This window comes from Aythya fuligula, chromosome 1 (genome assembly GCF_009819795.1).
Source record: "Aythya fuligula isolate bAytFul2 chromosome 1, bAytFul2.pri, whole genome shotgun sequence".
Lineage (NCBI taxonomy): Eukaryota > Metazoa > Chordata > Aves > Anseriformes > Anatidae > Aythya > Aythya fuligula.
Genome location: NC_045559.1, coordinates 15,258,159 through 15,273,966, shown reverse-complemented (window position 1 = coordinate 15,273,966; position 15,808 = coordinate 15,258,159). Strand labels below are relative to the sequence as shown.

At 44.6% G+C, this 15,808-nt stretch overlaps 1 protein-coding gene across 1 annotated transcript; it reads left to right on the top strand.

Moving 5' to 3' along the window:
* Positions 1-1,157: 1,157 nt before the first annotated feature.
* Positions 1,158-13,393, top strand: SLC26A3 (solute carrier family 26 member 3). Its single transcript, XM_032200448.1, has 19 exons — positions 1,158-1,288; positions 1,771-1,910; positions 2,015-2,125; positions 2,209-2,366; positions 2,928-3,092; positions 3,677-3,829; positions 4,262-4,344; positions 5,575-5,722; positions 5,853-5,966; positions 6,080-6,157; positions 6,590-6,685; positions 7,742-7,848; positions 8,740-8,809; positions 8,898-8,990; positions 10,682-10,777; positions 11,363-11,596; positions 12,375-12,429; positions 12,760-12,905; positions 13,280-13,393. The coding sequence occupies exons 1-19, from the start codon at positions 1,158-1,160 to the stop codon at positions 13,391-13,393; spliced, it is 2,292 nt and encodes a 763-aa protein (XP_032056339.1).
* The last annotated feature ends 2,415 nt before the right edge of the window (positions 13,394-15,808 follow it).

Genomic DNA, 15,808 nt, shown 5'->3' with positions numbered 1-15,808 from the left:
AATGCAAAGCACTTTGTGCCACTTGAAAATATGTCCTGGTGCCTCCAAATATTTTGTACACACAAGTGGAAATTAGAATTGCATGTGGGGTGTTTTGGTGTAAATCAGCTTGCAAGACCAACAAGCAGCAAGGCATAAGGAACATTTATGATAAGGAAGAGAAAACAAAGAGAAATGACTTATTGTCATGGTATTGAGGCTCCCAAGAGCAAGTCCCACTGTTGCTGTCTAGGACTAGTACTGTATTAAATATTTAATGGTGACTACAATAGAAATAAATGTTATTAGGTGCCTTTAACATAGGAAGAATGCAAGGCACTGAGAGAAACATAGCAGAGCACAGTGGGCAGCACAGCAATGGAGTCAAGGAGTTGCTGAAAAATACCCCATGGTACGAATGCAGTGAATCTTAAATCTCTTTGTGTGCAATGCGAGCTTTGGGGGTCGCTTCTGGAGTGACGGAGGAAAGCCTCTATTCAGCACAAACTTGTCAATGCGGGGTGGGACAAGGCAGAAAGCCATATTTAGGTCAGACATTGCAACAGTTGTTTGTGAGCATGAAATACACGTTTTTACTGCTGAGTTCCCAACACTCAGACACAAGCCAAAAGATTGAACCCTGTCTCTGAGTCGAGGAGGGAATGGCTGAGCCCTGCCTTGGCTCTGCCTTTTCCCCTTGGATTTGTGGTGGCTTTCAGCTCCCAACCTTCCTGTCCAGGCTCAGTGCTTCTTCACTGTGCCACAGAGACAAAATATTTGGGATCTGCTTGTTGGTTCCTTAAGAGATTAGTCCCCTTGAGAGAGATAGTTATCAGCTGTAGACAGCCGACTCATAGATAAACTAACTCAAAATCCATCTTGTCCACTTTTTGGCTGCATCTTTAGAAAGGAATGTTTCATGCTCCAGTGAAACACTGCCCTGCAGTGGGAGGAGAAGGGCAGGAGTTCACCTTGGCCAAATGAAGCGGGTATCTCTCAGCCATCTCTCTTTTGATCTTCAAAGGTGGCAACGCTCAGTTTGGAGCTCACTCATCTATGCTATGGCTACTCACCCCACAGAACATAGAGAGCTAATTTTGTACTTCATTTCAGGTTTTTAATTGACTAACGACAAAGAGAGGCACACAACAGTCCCCATCCTCACCCTTTCAGGAGAAATGGTTGAACCTGTAGGCAACCACTATATCGTAGCCAGACCAGTGTACTCGGAGAACTTGTTTGATGAAGAGCATGAGAAATTGCACAGATACCATAAAAACTTTTGGGATAACCTGAAACTGTATTTTCGGTAAGAAGGTTTCTTTCTTTAATATGGATCTAAGAAACAACCTGGACTGCAGCTCTCAGATAGCATGAAGTCCATTCTGACACCTTTTGTTTCAGATTCCAACAAAGCAAATGAAAACTGATTTACCATATGCACAGTCAGAATTTTCTAAATATTTTTAGCTGCTATTACCCTTAAAGGTCTTCCTACAGTTGTATCCCAGGCAGCTTGTCTTTTCCTGGGCACTTGGCAGCATAGACTCACCATGTCTCTGTTGGAGGGGACCTCTGGAGGTCACCACATCCAGCCCCTTGCTGGAAGCAGAGCTGACTGTGCAGGTTGCTCAGGGCTGTGTCTGGCGAGACTTTGACCTCTGGCAAGCCAAACCTCAATCCTTCTCCTGTCATTCCCCTCCAAAGATAGGGAGCACATCCTGGTGTGCTGAGACTCAGATTCAGCTGGGACATTCACCCAGAGACCTATGTCCTCTTGTGTCTTTACAGTTGCTCCCGGCAAAAGGCCAAAAAAATTGCCTTGCGTTTTTTTCCCATCGTCTCGTGGCTGCCGGCGTACCGCTTCAGGGAGTGGATCCTCAGCGATATCATCTCTGGCATCAACACGGGGCTGGTGTCCGTGCTGCAAGGTAACAGCTCTGGGGAACATCTGCTCCAGCTCAGCTGGCTGGAAGGAGGCTGCTGGCTCCAGCCTGCCACACATACCTCCCCACCCCGCTGTCTGTCCTTACAGGTCTTGCATTCGCCTTGCTGGTGAATGTCCCTCCTGGTTATGGGCTCTACGCGGCATTCTTCCCAGTCCTGGTCTATTTTGTCTTTGGCACATCCCGGCACATCTCAGTGGGTAAGTTCAGGCACACTGACCGCCCTCGTTGCCAAAGAACTTGCAGGCTGGATTTTTGGGTCTAATGCATGCCTTGTGTGCAGGTCCCTTCCCTGTCCTGAGCCTGATGGTGGGAGGAGTTGTCGTCAGGCTGGTCCCCGATAGCAGTACTGGAAATGACAATTCCACCAACACCTCAATCATAGATGAAGAGCGGGTGATGGTAGCTGCATCTGTAACCTTCCTTTCTGGGATCATCCAGGTTGGTAAATATATGTGTGTCTGCCCGCATTCGTCTACATGCACTTATGTAAACAGATGGATGGTGACTGGCCATCCTCTGCTTTCTGCCAGAGCAGTTACAGAAATAATTCTCTTCCCATTCCCATGTATCTTACCCTGGCGTACTGATGAGGACATGTCTGTCTGCTTCCCATTGCCACACACTGATTCATGTTGTAAAATTACTGGTTTTGCCCAGACCTAAAATTCCTAAAATTAATTCCTTCCTAATATATTTATATGTTCATACTTCATGAAGCACAGGTACCAAGTAAAAACACAGCTACTGAAAACCCTAAGACTAAAGAAGATTTATTTTAGCTATAAAATAAAAATAATAGGTTTTAACTGCTGTAGCAATTACTCCTATAAGACTTATGCCCCCTGTTGCTAAGTCGCAACCTTTATTGCCAGTCTGGTGACAGTATTTTCCTCAGTCCCTGGATGTACAGGATTAGGTGAAAATCTGTTCCTATTTAATACATTTATTGCTTAAAAGCATGAGTGAATCACACTAATGCATGGTCATTTTGCATTTCAGTTGCTTCTGGGAATTCTCCAGTTTGGATTCATCGTCATTTATTTATCACATTCATTAATCAGTGGTTTCACGACTGCTGCAGCCATCCATGTTCTGGTGTCCCAGCTGAAGTTCATGCTTCAGCTGCCTGTCCCTGGATATAATGTACCATTTGGCATCATCTATGTAAGTGCTAGCTGTTCAGCACTTGTTAATATTATGGGAACCTGTGGTGTATGCCTGACTGTGTGCCACTAGGCAGCAATAACATACCTGAGCAAACAAAGAGCCATGCAGGAGGAAACACAGGAGAAAAATATAAAAGATGTGTTATCAGTATATGACAGATCTTTAAATTTCTCACCAGAGACCAAATCACACCCTGTTGGGCTAGTTAGATAGTGTTTTCTATTGTGTTAGCATATTTTAACTTTGTGTTCAACTTTGGCTCAAACATTTAATTAGTCCTTTTAACTGGACCAATATTTTATTTATCTAATGTGTGTATGACTCCTTGAGGGCTGTTGGATGAGAAAGGAGGTAGAAGAGGGGACAGCCCAGAAGGAGAGGGATGAGAGCCATTGCAAAGGGCCTTTCATGGATGTGTGTGTGCATTCATCAGGGCTTGCAACCTCCACGGTACACCAGAAGTAAATCTCAACCCCACAGTGCTTATGGCGGTTTAGGTACAGGCATTTCTGGAAAGGATAACACTGCTGTGTCAAGGCATTATTACTTGAAAAGCACCACGTTTCTTATTGATTTTGCAGACTCTGGAGAGTGTGTTCAGCCAGATCAAAGACACAAACATCGCCGACCTCGTCACCTCCCTTCTTGTCCTGCTGATCGTGTTTGTGGTGAAAGAGTTGAACGACCGCTACAAAGCGAAGTTACCAGCTCCCATCCCCATCGAGCTGATTGTGGTAATGGTCACCCCTCTTCGATTTTGTGATCACTCCATCACTACAGCGATGTGGGGAGCAGCCCTCTAGCTGGCTAGCTTTGTTCACCAGCAGCAGAGGGAACAAACTGCCCCAAGCTGCAGCGGGGTGGGGGAAACCTCAACAGGGCGGCTCCCTCCCCACCTGTTTTCTTTTAGTTTTCTATTTTCTATTAGTTTTATATCAGTGAGATACTCTGATGTGCTCTCTGTAGGGTTTATGACTGTAAAGCCATGCCTATAAAGTTATTCAGGAATCACATATGAACATGAAATGGAAGTGCAGGCTTAGGGCACTATCCTGCTGCTGGTGATGAGGCTGAAGAGTGTCTGGGAGAGGGAAGGAAATGTTTCTTAATGGTTTCTCCATACTTTTATTTGAATGTTCCTAATGGAATTGGGTTTTATGTTTCAGACAGTCTTAGCAGCACTGATTTCCTATTTTGTCGAATTTGAAAAAAGATTTAATGTAGCTGTTGTTGGAGAGCTAGAAGAAGGGTAAGTTATTTCTTTACAATTTACTAATGGAGCAAAATGTTCTCTCTATTTTGTCAGGGCTAAATCATTTTGGCTCTATTTTATGATCAGAATCACTTACTTCATCTTCTTTCAGCAGGTAAATAAAGAGTTTGCTCTCAACAATATTAGGACCCATTCTGAATAGATAAAAGTTACTTACTGTAGCACATCTGTGCAACAAGGAATGATTTTTCTTTCCTGAAACTGTGGCATGAAATAATCTCATGCTTCATTTCCCAAGCTGCTGAGCAGGATTTTGATACATGCCCCTTTTACTGAGCACACCTGAACCCCTGCATTTCCCCCTAAGTATGCCCATGGTTCAGCAGCCACCACCAGCCCTGGGAGGCCACGATGACCCCACGCAGATCTCCTGTTGGTCCCCTGTCCCCTGTGACCAGTCATGAGCTTTCCCCTGGCAGCATTACCCTCACAAGGCCTCGATGTACGCTCCTCTGGGAGTATATCCACATATAGATTATATATCCATATGTAGAGTATATGTGGTATATAGAATATATCCAGGTATGCCAGAATTTTGGCATAAAGACTTAACAAACATGCATTAAGTTTAAAGGAGGGAGGAAGGCATTTACTAGGACATCAGACTGCAGCCATTTACTCACCAGGGCACTCAGCACTTGTAGCCCGAGGGCTGTTAGTAGATGAAGTTTGCAGAGGAACAGCTAATTCTGCTCAGGAGTCTCCACTCTTCAGATACCAGTTCACTGGAAAAAGAAAAAAAAAAAATAGCAGAGAGGAATTCCCCCCAGGATCTGCAGAAGGCCCTGAGCAAAGGAGCAGGACATGGCAACACTAAAGCATATAGCAGAGAGGCTAACCTGACTTAGTAAATGTTTGTTTAGCTGTGTAAAGTGCTTCAGTGAATCACACAGGGATTTTTTAAATCTATGTGTAATTAGAAGGCAGAACCATGCACGCACTTCAGCCAAGATAAACTGTGGCTGGTCCTGTCCAAGTAAATGGTAACCCACAGAGACACCACTTGAGATGAGTGCAGACAAAGAGAGTCCCAGTCCCAATCCAGGATCCCCCAGAGCTTTACAGGGTTCAGATCTGCAATTATGTGTCTCACCTCTCCAAGGCACTCAGCTAAAACTGCATGAGCTGGATCGCTGCCTTGCCCACTTGCTTGGCAAACTGTCTCCCCAGGCACATCCTTAAAGAGCAGAGATTTTTGTCTTCCAGATTTCAAGCTCCTGTTGCACCTGATATAGGCATCCTCCAGAAGTGTATCGGTGACAGCATTTCCATTGCAATCGTTGCATTTGCAGTAGCCTTCTCCGTGGCTAAAGTGTATTCCATCAAGCACGACTACCCGATAGATGGCAACCAGGTAGGTCAATGACACAGAGGTCAGTACTGTGCATTTGTCAGTGGGAAGTAAGTCATTTTTGGAATGCTTTTCTTGTGAATAACCATCACAGACTAGCTTTTAAGAACAGTCTTTTTGGTTTTTATTCCAGGAACTAATTGCTTTTGGACTGGGTAATATCGTTGGTGGAGCATTCAAAGGATTTGCCTCCAGTACAGCTTTGTCAAGATCAGGTGTGCAGGAGAGCACGGGAGGCAAAACACAGGTAAAGAATACAATGGGTAATGATGGCTTTTAATGTGAGAAAGGTCTCTTTTTTCACTGCTGACCCTAATGCCTTTGAGCACTTATTCATGGTGGAATTGTTCCCTCTTGCAGATTGCTGGTATTATCTCAGCATTCATCGTCTTGATTGTCATCTTGGCCATCGGGTTTCTCCTGGCACCATTACAGAAGGTATTCACTTGCCTTACTTCGTGCTTCCTCCTGCTTGCCAAACCTAGGGCTGCTCTAGGAGGCACTGGGAATGGTCACAGACTTCAGTGGGAGCTGAAGAGGGTTTTGCAAAACTAGGCTATTTCTCCCATATTATGACAGGCAGAACCACGACATGTGGTCAAAGGGAATGGAGGTGCCCACACACCAGACATCAGAGCACCTGCTTTTAGGTGCCAAAAGTAAGTGGGATTTGCAGCCCCAAGTCAGGCACCTGTGCTGCACCACAGCTAGGGAGGTACCAGCGTGATGGACAGGGCATCCCGACTCGCAGCAGTGATACACTGGGAGGAGTTGCATTTTGGCCCTATTTGTATAAGGTTTTAAGGTTAAATGTTCAATATGTGCTTTGCATGCTTTAAAATTCAGTATGCATTTTGCTCTTCTTAACAGTCAGTCCTTGCAGCTTTGGCTCTGGGCAACTTGAAAGGAATGCTCATGCAATTCAAGGAAGTGGGTGTCCTGTGGAGGAAGGACAAATATGACTGTGTAAGTAGAGTCCCACAAGCAATCAGGAATGAAGCACTATGGAAAAGTCACCTCTTATGCAAATGCTCTTAAAGGTCATCTTTATTTTTACAGCTGCCTTGCTTCTCTACATGGAAAGGACAACAATAGCATGCCTTTTTTATTCTTGCACCCCTTGCTCATGTTTTTCATTGTGTCCCAGCTATCCTGAGTCAATTCTGTCTGCTCATCTCTCTAGGAGACATCCATTTTCAACCATTTCATCAAAAAACAGTTCCTTATATAAACTCAAACATAGAAAGAAAGTTTAAAAAAAAAAAAGTCTAAATATATGCTGCATTTACTACAAGAACATTTTCTCCCTTTCATAAACTCATGTAGCACAACAGGTGGAAGGTAATACACAAAAAGCAAGTGCAGACCATGGCTGGAAGGATTTACTCCCAAGAGTAAAGCTCGTGGCTGCAGGACAGGACCTCTTACCTCTCAGAAGATGGTCTCTTGCCTTTCTCATCTGTCAGTTCTTTGTGTTTCTGAATCAGACCTCCAGTTTCTGAGCTGCAAAATAGTCATTTTCCAGATGAAAATGTGCTTTGAGATCTGCAGTTAAAATACTCATTATTATCCAGTAATTTGTGTTTATCAGTCAAGTACATTCACGGCAGCTAAATTTGTCTGTCTTGCTGTACGAGGCATATTTACAACTCTCAGCTTCACCAGGACACCAATTTACTTTTAACCTTGCGCTTCTCTTGGATTTGTAATGAGCATTTGGTGAACCACCTATGAAAGATTCACATTTTTATTATTCCGATCCTTCAAATATGTTGTACAGAAACTGTTGTCTCTAGAATTACTTTCTGGTGATTGTTGGTGAGTGCAGCCCTATTTTACAAGATAAGCAGCTATGAAAGACGAAATCATTTAAAATAATAATAATAATAATAATAACAAAAAAATGGACATCCTGTACCAGATCAGAGAAAGCAGTTCAGAGGTTGCTGCTCTCTCACTTGGGGCTCACGATCCTGGTCCTCATCACACTCATGATCGCTGATGTCCTTCTGCTCCTTGCAGGTGATCTGGGTGGTGACTTTCTTAGCCGCCGTTTTCCTTGGCCTGGATATTGGGCTGGCAACTGCCGTGGCGTTCGAGCTGCTGACCGTGGTGATCCGCTCCCAGTTGTGAGTGCTTGGACACGGTGATAAAACATCTCAGGGCCTCCTGTTACAAATTAACTCCCCCTGTGCAGAGAAGACCAGCAAGTATGTTTGGGCAAACCAGTCGTGCAGAAATCCCTGAATGTTGGATCCTTTTCCAGGACCTTTGCTTGTCTGTGGAGCATGGGACCACCACTGCTAGGCAGTGCTGAGCTCTTGGCGAGGCGGAGTGATGGTGGCCAGCTTTTGCACGTCTGAAAAATAACATTTCCATCTTTACTGGTGCTGCAAATCTCAGTGGAAACATGCACTGAGGTGCCCAAAAATATCTGGCCAGTGGTGTTTGTGAGGAAAGAATTGCTTGCAGCTCTATGCATGCAAAACACCACCAAAAAATAGGCTAAACCTGCAAGAAAAAGAAAAAAGAAAAAAAAAAAAAAAAGGAATATCAACACTGGCTACTTCAGTGTGAATGTACATGCCATTACAGGCCAGACAGGGGGCTGCCTTACAGGGGTGAGCACACGCAGGGACAGAGGCACCCTGTGTGAGCTGCCCAGCAGGTCGGGGGGATGCAGGTCTTGCTCTGGCCAGAAGCCATGCAGATGGCTGCTCACTAGCGTGAAGTTCAGACCAGGCAGCAATAGGGCTGCCTCCTGTCAGCATCTTCCCTTCTGAATTAAATCTTTCAGACATTTCTCTGCTCATCCAGCACAGCTCCATGCTTGGCTGATTTCACTAGGGCAGCCAGAGCTGCAGCTGTGCTCAGGGCATGGCCACCAGAGGCAGGGGCTGAGCTTTGCAAAGAAGGTTTTCACCCTTGGAGAACCAGGCAGCAAACTGAGGGCAACCCCAGCTGCCCCTTCCTCTAGGTTTCAACATGGGGTACAAATAACCACCTGTGTTTGTTTGCAGCCCGAGCTGCACCATTTTGGCCAACGTTGGGAGAAGTAACATCTACAGGAACAGGAAGGATTACACTGACGTAAGAAACCTCATGCTTCTTTTATTACCTGCTGCATCTGCCTTTCTGTACCAGACATTGTTACTGATACCTTTTCTCCGTGTTGCAGATCTATGAGCCAGAGGGAGTGAAGATTTTCAGATGCTCATCTCCTATCTTCTTTGCTAATATTGAATTCTTCAAAGAGAAACTCATCACTGCTGTAAGTGCCTGGGGCAGTCAATTTGAACAGATGAATTATGTGACACATTAAGGTTGAATACAATTTCCCCATAACTATGCAGTCTGTTCATAGTTCAGAGATGATTTTCATGAATTATTCACTGCTGTAGTTCCATGTGTACATACATACCCCTGAGAAAGAGAACAGCCTGATTGGTGCTGAACTTTTACCATAGCAATGTATATACATGCTTTTAAGTCCTTTAGAAAACCTACTAGGAAAGCAGAAAATATAAAGAGCATTATTTTATTTATATTATTTACACCCAATAAATGCTAGTTTATTCACCTTGCCCTGAAGAACTTAATTGCAGCAAACAGAACAAAAGCTGAATGAAATCACCCTGCATTCCTGCAACCAGCACGAGATGCTGAGCCCTGCCTGTGCCGGAGATGCCCACCAGCCCTGGGCTGCCTGAGCCCATCTGGCACCCGCAGCCACCCCCGACTGCTGCTTCTGTGGGGAACAGATAGGCAGTGGCTATGCTGAGCAGTAGCAATGAGTGGCTCATTCTCCATGTGAGGGACTGAAACTGGCACAGGGATGAGGAAATCCAGCACATTTGGGTTTCTATGACCTTGGCTTTCATGTCAGAAAAGTCTGAAGGATTTTTTTTTCCTGAGGGTTGTGAAGTCCCATGCCTCTCTCTTTCTTTTCCTTTTCAAACAAACACAGGCACTTCTAAAACCTCTCTCCTCCAGTCACAAGCTCAGAAGTCTTACAGGAATGTAGTATTTTTGTAGCCCTTATTAGTCTGATATACCTGCCCTTCTAATTTTGTTAAAGAGGGTCAAAATCCACACTGCTGTCAGGTGGCACAGAGCATATATAAAATCTGTGAGCTTGATAGCCTGGGTGACCATCTCATAACACAGATGAGTAAGACAAGCTCAGGGCTAGCCAGCAATTTACCAGCTTGCTGGGGCTGCTGCCTTGTGCTACAGCATCATCATGCTCTATTGCAACCCATGCTAGTGTAGATGTCTTCCCGACTGGAAAAAAGGGTTTGTTGGTGAACAGTGGTAGGTAGCATCAAGTCCAAACCATGCTCATCATGACTGTAAAGAAGAGCTGCATGAGATGCTGTGTCCTTCCTCTGGGGCTTTGCCCCAGGAGATGCCAACTGGCAAGGCACCAAAGGCACCAGTCAGGGACAGCTCCTGGCCTGAGCCTGTTCCCAGCCACACCAGTGTGACCCCACTGAGGAGCACCCTCGTGTGGACGGGGACACAGTGGCACCAGGGCCTCCTGGCAGGGCAAGGAGGCAGCAGCCTGGGCACTCATCTGGAATAACAGAGAGAGGCAGATGAGAGACCCTGGCAAGCAGCTGCACCAAAGGCAGCTGGTTTTTGGAGAAAAACAGCTCAAAAAGACATTACTAAAATGTTTAAAGGTAGTAAAATTCAAATGTAGTAAATAAATATAAAACAATACCTTCCATAAAAAAGCTCTATGCCATAAACTTAAGGCTTCATAATTGATTCAGCTAAGGATATTTGCTCATTTATTTTTACTTGTGTCATTATTCAAGAGGGTTTTTTGTTTGTTTGTTTGTTTTGTTTGTTTGTTTGTTTGTTTGTTTTCCCCCCTAAATCCTCACCATCATGATTATTTGATATGTTACTGGAATTTTGGGCTAAACCTAAAGAACTAAAGTGCTGTTTCTGCAGGTTGGCTTCAACCCGCTTAGAGTCCTGAGGAAACGCAATAAGGCTCTGCGGAAAATCAAAAAGATGCTGAAGAAAGGAGAGCTTCAAGTGACACCCGTACGTAAGGCAGCTCCACCTGCTGCAGACAGGGTGGGAAAAAAGAGGCAAGACCCTGGGGAATTAAGCAACCAGCTCCCTGGCTTGAAGTGCAGAGGAGCATTCACAGCCTCCTGTCCTAATTAGCCGTGCTATTCCCCAGTCACGGCCTCCTGTCCTAATTAGACACGCTATTCTGCAAGTCACTACCTCATGACATAAACACACTTCAAAAATAAGGTTTTAAATGGCTCTCACAGTCACAAATCCTGCATGCTTTTCGTTGGCTTGTTCCAAATCTACTGAATCAAAGTGTATCTGATCGCTGACTTGAGGGAACAATAAATTCTTGTGGAAAATAAAAGACAATCATTAACGGATTATGATGACAATTAAATGATTGGTTAGAGGAAAGCCAACATTTCCACACTCCCCCAGATGAGGGAGAGGCAGAACTTTTTCTGGTGTAAAGTGCTGGTGGGTCCTGCTCCATCTCATGGGCTCACCAGCTTCGTGTTGCCACCACTCTCACCCTTAAGACGTGCTCCAACCCGGCTGGGTCTCAGACAGAAGCAGTAACTGTGGTACTTTCCTCTGCCAATGCAGAAAGGCTTGAGTTGCATGGCTAACCAAACGCACGAGTCCGATGAAGAGTTAGACAACAACAGGATAGAGGAGCTGGACCAGCCCACCAGCATGACAGACCTGCCCATTCGGATCAACTGGAGCTCCGACCTGCCCCCCGGCATCACCGTGCCCCAGGTCAACATCCACAGCATTGTGCTGGATTTCTCAGCAGTCTCCTTCCTTGATTTTTCTGCCATGAGAGTCCTTCAAAAGGTAATTTTTATTCCCGAGACAGACAGCAATCGTATAAAAGAAAAACATAAATGCGGCCATGTGCTTCATAGAGGTATTTCTATATGGACTGGAAAGTCAGTGGCAACCTTTGAGTTCATGTGAGCTAGAATCTACATCTTCCACAGAAACTGATTAAATAATTAATCTAAATTTTCTTGGAATTAAATTGTTGGCTCTGGCACCCTTTCTTCAGCTGGTAAGGTTTTGGGAAGTTTTACAGAAAGCACCTATGAAATATGGCTTTAAACATGGGGTCAGGAGTTGGAGCACCAGAGTTTCATTTCTGCTCCTGCTCTCGCTTTCCAAGGCAACCTTGAGCAGAGCAATAAGGACAACATTTTCCAACAGCAATAGCTAAAGTTAACTATCTAGATCCACATTAGCTGGGTTAATCTATTTTCATAGGAACTAAATGTGTGCATGCAACAGGAACAGGAGTTCTGCTGAAATTCCTGGTTAGAAAAGTCTCCCCAGAAGCTCACTTTCATCATGTGTGAAGTAGGTACAATAAAGCCATGCAGTTTATGAGAGATCATCTTTTTCACTGGGGGTGGAATGTACTAAGTACTGTCCCTCCCCAAAACAACCAGTCCTCCCTGTCCTCTGCCACTGAAGAGACTGTTCTGCCTCCAGGTGCAGAGCTCTTTGCCATTATTCAAATACAATCAATGCCTTAAATTGCTCTGGTTAATTGCTGTAATGGCTGCTATCAGCAAATGTATCACTATCTAAATGGTGCCTGTTTGCTGTTTAACAGACATTGAAAGAATTTATCCGGATCGACATCGACATTTACATTGCAGGGGCACACGGTGAGTACTCACATTTCCCCCAAAAATTATTCCAATTCCCAGTTTTACCTCCCAGAGCTGGATAACGATGGCTCCATCTCCATGCTGCCCCTATCTCGGGCAGCCTGGGTTAGATGAGAGCCGGGCCCCTCTTCCCTCCTGCCCTGCATCAAGCAGGGCAGGGCCCATGGGGTTGGCGCCCCACCCTCTCCACGTCTCTAATGTCTGCTCTAATAAATGAAACTGTGCATTTTGTCAGACAGCCCTGCATTCATTCAGTGGACATGTGGAGGATACTTCATTTTCAAGGCCTGCAAGTGACTTTTACACTTTGTTTTTGTTCCCCTGCAGAGGGCTTCCTGGAGAAGCTGGAGAGGTGCGAATTTTTTGATGAGGAGATTAAGCCGTCCATGTTTTTCCTCTCCATTCATGATGCAGTTTTACACATCTTGCTGAAGAAGGATACAGCCAGCTCCCCCAAATTAAAGCTCACTGAGGTAACACTACAGTTTTCCTCTTTTACTACTTTCGTCCCTTTACCTTGCTCACAAACACCCAACTCTGTGCAGTGCTTTGCCTATCCAGCCATAGGCCCTATACCATGTCTGTATTCAAAACGTTAATGATTAAAATTCTGCTGGTCTCTGATAAATTGGGAGAGAGAGTGGCTCTTGGTCCAGATGCTAGTGAGCCATCAGTGGGAGCAGTAATTCCCACCACAGACTGGCCTGGCCATGAACTTCTCTTGAAGCCACCTCCTTAGGAAAAGGGGTCACACATGGTGGGTCTGGCAGGACACAGCTCCTCCCTGAGAGCAGGAAAAAAGGAAACAATCCATTTCCTGACCCAAAATTTCATGTGTTCATTGCAGAAGGGTACCAACAAAGACTGTATCATCAATACCAGCAATGGGCTACGCAGCCGGGAGAACAAGGTAAGCCTCCTGTTCCCAGCAGTGTCTCTCCAACTTCACAGGAACCACTAGGTTAGGTCACAAACACATCTTCATCACACAGCTCTTGTGTCAGCCCAGGGCAGAAAGCACACAATTTATTAATGGGATTTGATCCCTGCCATGCCTTTCACATTGATGGCCCGCAGAGGGAAGACGGGTGAAGGCCATCACCACTGGTCTCCTCATCCTTCTACCACAGTTCTCCTGCAAGGAGCTCACAGGCCTCTGGTAGAGTGTCCATGTGGCAGAGACTTCATCATTAGCCCCATCTATCTGCACGTCACGGGCAGAAGGAGAGTCTGGAGGCAGGAATAGGAAAGGGACACAGCCTTTTGTCACTGACCTGCGACAAAGAAGAGGGCAGCATCCCGAACACAGCAGTGCTGTAAAGAAAAGATGGTAAAGATGTTAAACAACAGCCTTCTCACACAAATGCTTTAGAGTAGCAAGTTCTTACATTACTCACCAGAGATTACCTTCCCCAGATATTCCTTCCATAGGTGACATTTATTTTTATTTCTTTTCCTACAGAATCCAACAGAAACAAAATTTTAGATTCATTTTTGTAAGTAGAATATCCTCCAGCAGCACAGCATCACTTACAGAAGATGAATACAGATGCAGCGAGGAACACAAAGACTGATGGACACTTTCATATACCCTAAGAGGGATTTACTTCACATGATTATGGTCCAAGTTCTGGAATGGGCTCGTTAGTCTTTATGTGTCTCTGTAAATATAGAGATGTATTTATGTACATACGTGGAGGCTGTAATCACCTGGATTTTCCTATTTCATACCCTGCTGACAACCTACCCACGCAGCTGAAGAAGCAAGTAATGTTAGCCCTATTTGCATATACTTGTACATACATCTATGTTACTCTGACAGTTTGTAGACAGCTTGTACAGTTACTAGAGAATATATAAATATTTGAAATCTTGTAATTTATAACAGTCTAATAGTTGAGAGAGATATTTTGTCTCCAGCTTGTATATAACTTGTATATAGTTTTCATTATGGTTTAGAAGATACCTAGTAGATTGGGTTATTAAACTTATTTTCAGCTCACTACTGCATGTATAGTACACAAAGTGACTAACGTATCTACTGTGAAATATGAAAACAGCTCCGTAAAGACACACAGCATTTTCAGATCCAAACACAATGTATTGATTCACTTTGGGGTGCTATAAAATGCACAAGACAGGACATATTTACAGTGAACTAGAAAATGATGATTTTGGTAGCACTTCATCGCTTGCTGCATTTGTCAATACACCACCGAGGTAGCTCGAAATCAGTCTGATTTCCTGCTGAAACACATAAATTGACAGTGATTGAAAACTGAAAGGAAAAAGTTTTCTAATTCAGTTTTGTTTGGGTCCATTTGCACACCAAGAAGAGCTGCAGCAAATCCCCCGGTGAACCAGTCTTCCTTGTTAAATGCATCCCAACTACCTCACTTCAGCTGACAGCAGCAAAGAGCTCGAGGTGATACAGCTACTAAGAAATAGCAGCTGTGAATCTAGGCAGGGAGCACGGCAGCCTTCTCATGGAAGGCTTTTCACCTTCCTACTGGTGTGACAGGCAGCCCTGTTATGTGTGTGCCCCAGGAAACGGCACACAATGGCCCCAAAACTCAGCTTGGGAGGAGCTGTGGGTATGGAGCTGCCAGTCAGGGAAGGAAAGGAGGGAAGGAAAAAGTGTTCTGGGTAAACAAGAATGATGATTTTTATCTCAGAAGTATGCAAGACTTCAGAACAAAATTTGGAGGAAAACCAGACAGGAATAAGTGGGGAGAAATGTGGCTTGCTTTTCCAAAAGTTAGACGTATGCATGCCACACTCACCTAACCATCATAGCTCACGTAACCTCCAGTTAGCAAACAGAGCTCCCAAAGGGAAATGCCATAGATTTCATCTCTCTAGACCTGAGCAAAACCTTCCTCGCAGAGCCACGTGTGCAAGAGTTAATGTAGTCGGAGAAGATGGGGTAAGAAAAGGCACTGAAAGGCGAAGATGGATTATACTAAAGAGGAGATGACGAGTAGAAGCTTTGACATAGAAGTACTGGGGTGGAGGAAGGATTGATGTGTTAAATATTTGCATTAATAGTTTGTTACAAAAGTCTGGAGTTATCTGATGAAGTCTGCTAATAAAGCCAAGCTGGAAGATAACATTAAAATGAGGAAGCTCCGAATGCAACTGGAAGATAATATTAAACTGAGAAGCATTTGAATGCAAAAAGAAAGAGGAGACCTTGAAGACTGAGGTCAGAATGTCGCTCAACTGCTTTTCTAATGCAACCTTCAAAAAACCATAGATTGTATCAGAGCAGATTTGTTTCTCCAGCAGAATAAGAGAGCTGTTAGTGCTGCTGCACAGTGCATGGATGAGATTTCACTCCGAATGCTCTGAACGCTCACAGTGAGCCCGCCTGTTC